General features: G+C 40.9%; 1 protein-coding gene across 1 annotated transcript; it reads left to right on the forward strand.

Moving 5' to 3' along the window:
• Positions 1-1,468: 1,468 nt before the first annotated feature.
• LOC108251089 (odorant receptor 131-2-like) lies at positions 1,469-2,428 on the forward strand. Its single transcript, XM_017441257.1, has one exon. It carries the CDS (start codon positions 1,469-1,471, stop codon positions 2,426-2,428), a length of 960 nt encoding a protein of 319 aa, XP_017296746.1.
• The last annotated feature ends 3,116 nt before the right edge of the window (positions 2,429-5,544 follow it).

A 5,544-nucleotide genomic window follows, 5' to 3' on the forward strand; every position in this document is an offset into this window, starting at 1 on the left:
CCTGAGGAGACCCTAACCCTAGCCCTGAGCCAAAAGGCCCTATCCCATTAAACCCTGAGGAGACCATAACCCTAGCCCTGAGCCAAAAGGCTCTATCCCTTTAAACCCTGAGGAGACCATAACCCTAGCCCTGAGCCAAAAGGCCCTAACCCATTAAAACCTGAGGAGACCCTAACCCTAGCCCTGAGCCAAAAGGCCCTAACCTCTGAAACCCTGGAGTATTATGTGTGCAGGACAAGGAAATGGGAAAGATTAGTGAGTATGAAGTTTGAAAAGCTCTGAAGAGGATGAAGTAGGGGAAGGGAGTTGGACCTGATGACATAGCAGTAGAGGTATGAAAATGTCTAGGAGAGATGGCAGTAAGGTTTTTGAGAGAGATAATGCCTGAGGAATGGAGGAGTAGCGAGGGACAGTGGGTATATTGGTAAAAGGATGTTAGAGATGCAGCTGCCAAGAAAAAGACAAAGAGGACATATATGGATGCAGTTAGAGAGGACATGGAGGGAGTTGGACTGAGGACAGAGGACACAGAAGACAGAGTTAGATGGAGAAGGGGGACTTGCTGTGGCAACCCCTGAAAACTGAACAGCCAAAAGAAAAAGAAGATATTAGTGTGTGATATTTTATTATTTATTTTTTTTTAAACCTACATTTGTATATAGGACTATATACAGGCATCACATTGCAATTGTTTGAGCGTAGTTGCTTCATGCCAAGGTGTTGGGTTCAAAACTCCACTGCAGGCTTTTCTCTAGTTACTCCAGTTTCCTCCCACATTCCAAAGACATTTGTGCCAGGTGAGTTGGAGAATCTTAATTCCCCTTAGATATAAATGAATGTTTGCATTATTTTGTGTCTTTGTATTGGTCTTGTGATGAACTGGTGACCTGTCCAGGATGTATCTCACCTTTTGTCTATTGGCAGCTGGACATAGAAGGTTTCCAGAAAATAAATAGGTGAAAAAATATACAGGTAATTATAGTAACTGTAAAACTATAATTATTTTTATACTAGCTCAGAGTGATTGAAGTAGGTTCAGAAGTTTCCTCAGGCTGGGAAACCGATGAACAATGAGAAACAATACCACATAAATAAGCACTGATGGAAGTGAGATAGCGTCAACCATCAGTGCTCTAGTAACATTGGTAAACAAGTAACCTGTCATGTGAGCAGGTTGCCAGGCCAAAGCTCATAAATCATATGTGAGGACAATGAAACACTGCAGACCAGCTCTGCCCACACAAAAGCCAGTATCGACTCAAACCTGCCAGCTACCTGCACAGGTGAAGAGTCTTTGTGTAAACCTGGCGGGCTACACTTATTAGGTGTAGGTATACTAAACTGTTCTATTGTTGTGTGTTATCTGGTGTAAGAATATTAAACTGGATTTATAGTTGCTGTTGTTTATACTAATACCAAAACTTTTATATTTTGAATATTTTTTTTACATCTATTCCTATATTTTGCTATGTCAAATATTACTTTTTCTTACTCTAACAGCACTGTAGGATTGCAGTATCAGACTGTATTGGAAAGAGCAATACTGTCTTGTGTGTGTACAGTTCCAGCATGTGTGTTTCTCTTCATTAATGGCACCATGTTGTTCACTCTGAGGAGCAAACCTGTGTTTCGTGAAACCTGCCGTTATGTTCTTCTGTATAACCTTCTTCTTGCAGACACCACACAGCTGGTGTTGACCCAGGTTCTTTTCCTTCTTGCTATCTGTAGAGTCAGACTAACATATCCTGTATGTGGTACACTCACTACACTTTCCAATCTTACAGGTGGTATTTCTCCCCTCACTTTGGTTGTGATGTCTCTGGAGAGATATGTAGCTGTGTGCTACCCACTGAGGCATGCTTCCATTATCACCATCAGAAACACAGCACTGGCTATCATTGCAAGCTGGGCTGTTTCTTCACTAAATAATGTCACTCGGGGTCTGTTTTTGCTACAGTTTTCTCTTGAAAGCCTGGGTACTTCACTGATGAATGACTATTGCACTGACATTGCTTGGTTTCCAGATTCTTTGCGTGAAACATACGACAAAGCCTACACTGTCTTTTTGAGTGTTACAGCTGGTCTGGCAGTCATTTCCTCCTATACTGGAGTTGTACTAGCAGCCAGATCAGCTTCTACAGACAAAGTATCGGCTCTTAAAGCTCGTAAGACACTGCTGTTGCATCTGGTGCAGCTGGGCCTCAGTCTGTCCTCAACCATTTACTACCCACTCCTCTTAGCTCTTGCAAGAACCGTAACAAGGATAGTATTTGTGTGGGTCCAGGAGATTTTTTATGTGATTTTCATCATCTTACCCAGATGTCTGACTTCACTCATTTATGGTGTCAGAGATCAGACTATCAGACCTGTTCTGCTGTACCATCTATGTGGTCGAAGGAAACTCTCAGTTGAACCAGGTCCTGGCTGACAAGTTGGGCTTTGGTTGATGTTTTCATGATTCAGCATATTTGGCTGCATCGTCTGAGTATGAAGCAGACCTGTGAATATGTGTGAAAGTAAAATATATATCAGTATTATTTGAAATAATCTGAATCTCGTTAAAATAGTTCTGACAGTCAACAGTATATTCTTAAAAATAGTTGTTGGGCTCTCTTTGTTGGACAAAACGTTTTCATGACAGAAGGGAGTTTAACTTGTAGACAGCTTGTTCAAATTTATGATGAAACCTCAGAAAAAAAATTGGAGAGACTGATTTCTGGAAATGTTTGCCATTTAATACATGAACTTTCCTAAAATTGCATATACAATGAAAGTGCTGTGTGATGGATAAAAACGCCCTTGTCTTTATTTTTTACTTACAGAATACTCTCATGTTTTGTAGTAGAGGAAGAAACGCAATCAAGCAAAACTATAAACTGCTAAAGCCTCATGATAATGGTCAAGAATTGTTGTTACCTTCCTATGTGGAAAAATCTTTTACACCATAAGAAGTTATATATTTTGTGAAATGTACGACAAAAGTATGTATGTTTTTTATTATTTGTTGTTTGGTTCATGGAAGTCAGGAGAGAGAAAAAGATTTCACCTTCATACTGCCCTTCTTTAGCCTATTGACATGTTGTAGGAATACTTGGAAAGGAAGGACTCAAGCAGTGGATCTGGTGGTAGAACTCAAGGTGTCTTTATTCACAAGTGACAAAGGCTCTCAGGTAGGACAGAGTAACTCAGGCCTTGCACTTAACACTTACGGCAACTACAAACATGCAGTGCATGCAGCTGAGGGAGGAACAGAAACAGGGGCACAGGAAAATCAAACTTGGCGAAATGCAAAAAAACCTTAAAAAGACACTAAAGTAAGAACAAAAACCCATTTTCCTACACCTATCAAAGTTTTTTGTTGTGAGTCTCTCCTAAGTTTTTCAGTACAAGGCAGCTGGACCTCTATTGTTTCTTGAAGATGTTTCACCTCTCTTCCTAAAGGCTTCTTCAGTTCTGATTCTGGGTTGCCAATTCCATGCTTGTAGGTTGCCGTTATAACAATCACAGCAATATGGCTAATGTCATAAGTTAAGGTCACAAGTGGCTGACCCACCCCTCCATCCTGTGAATCGTTTGGGTTGTTGACACTTGTTGAATGCTTCCTAATGAGGCCAACATGTGAGCTGTTTTGGTCACTTGTTTCAGGTGTGGATGGTTGGGAAACTGACTGGAGAGTCAAGTCAGTGCTGACCTATTGGTGTTTAAAAGATGGAACCTGAAGCCACCTCCTCAATTTAATGTTGGTTTTTCATGTTTACTGTAATTAGTTTCTATCACTCTTTCAATCCATTTGTTTTCCCTATCTAAAATGTGCACCTTACTGTCCTCAGAAAAGTGTCCCTTGTCCTTGAGATGTGGATAAAATGCTGAGTCTTGACATGATGAGCTGCCCTTCTGTGTTGTTCCATCTGTTTGTGTAGCTGCTGTTTTGTTTGTCCAATATAGAGGTCTGAACATGCCTTGCTGTACTGGAGAGTTGCCATCTTTAAATACTGACAATACTACAACCATGTGAGCAAGCAAATCTGCTTGTAAATGCATAAACAAAGTATATATATATTTATTAAAAACATAATAAATGTTTGCATTAAAAAATGTATACATTTATAAATACACATTTACAAGTTGTGCCAAAGATTTTGATAAAATTCCATCTGTATTTAGAAAAAGGACAAATAGAAGAAGAAATTAAAATGGATTAATAGTTTTAAAGAGAATATTTGTTTTCATATAACATTGTGATCTGTAGTGAGAGTAGGGAGCAGGCGGAAGAGAGCCTGGAGAGGTGGAGGTATGCTCTGGAGACAAGAGGAATGAAAGTCAGTCAAAGTAAGATGGTTTGAATGAGAAGGAGGCAGGTTGAATAGGGAAGAGGCAAAGAGTGAAGGTATTGAAGGTGGATGAGTTTAAGTACCAGGGGGCAATCTTTCAAAGCAACGGGCAGTCGAGATGAAGAAGAAAGAGCAGGCTGGGTGGAGTGGATGGAGCCAAGTGTCAGCAGAGATTTGTGATAAAAGGATAACTGCAAAGAGTAAAATAAAATGTTTACAAGATAGCTGTGAGACCTGCTATAACATATGGTTTGAAGACAGTGGCACCAACAAAAAGACAGGAACAAGGGATGCAAGCAATTAAATCAGATATAGAATGTCATAACCAAGTGGCTGGAATAGTGTACAGGAACATGTGTCAAGTGTGAACTGGAGGTTTTGCATTCAGTGTGGGAGACTCCACCAAAGGCAGTGGAGAACGGCAGGGCTCAGATACTGTGGGACTTCCAGATCCAGACTGACAAACAGGTGATTGCTAACCAACCAGACATTGTGGTGATAGATGTAGCAGTCCCAAGAGACTGTAACATCAGGAAGAAGGAGCACGAGTAGCTGGAGAAACAGCAAGGGCTGAAAGAGGAAACAGAGAAGCTGTGGAGAGTCAAGGCCTCAGTGGTACCAGAGGTCATCGGAGCACTCGGTGCTGTGAGCCTCAAACTGGAAGAGTGGCTCCAACAGATCCCAGGAACAACCTTAGAGATCTCTGTCCAGAAGAACGCAGTCCTAGGAACAGCTAAGATACTGAACAGAACCTTCAAGCTCCCAGGCCTCTGGTCGAGGACTGAGGTTGGAGTGAAAGTACACCTGCCCACATGAAAAAATGGCCTACACAGAGTTTATTTTCCTTTCTTTTTTTATTGCAACACAGTTGGGCAGTTGTTAGTACTGTTACCTTACAACAAGAACATGCTATGTTCAAAACCAAGCTGGGCCCTTTCTGTGTGGAGTTTTCTTGTTCCACCTGTACATGCAAGAGTTTCCACTGGATACTCTGGTTTGGTCCCACAGTTAAAAAACATCTTAGAATAGGTGAAGAGCTTAATTTCTCTCAGCTGTTAATGTGTGTTTATGGTTGTGTCTTTAGGTTGGTTTTGTAATGGGTGGTTGGCTTGTCCATGGTTTACTCCACCTTTAGCACAGTTGAGTCACAGTTGAGAATGTGTTTTGTGCATTTAAATGAGCCTGTCTAAACAATCTTGGGATAAAAGAAAGT

Source organism: Kryptolebias marmoratus, linkage group LG13, assembly GCF_001649575.2.
Source record: "Kryptolebias marmoratus isolate JLee-2015 linkage group LG13, ASM164957v2, whole genome shotgun sequence".
In the NCBI taxonomy this organism is placed as follows: domain Eukaryota; kingdom Metazoa; phylum Chordata; class Actinopteri; order Cyprinodontiformes; family Rivulidae; genus Kryptolebias; species Kryptolebias marmoratus.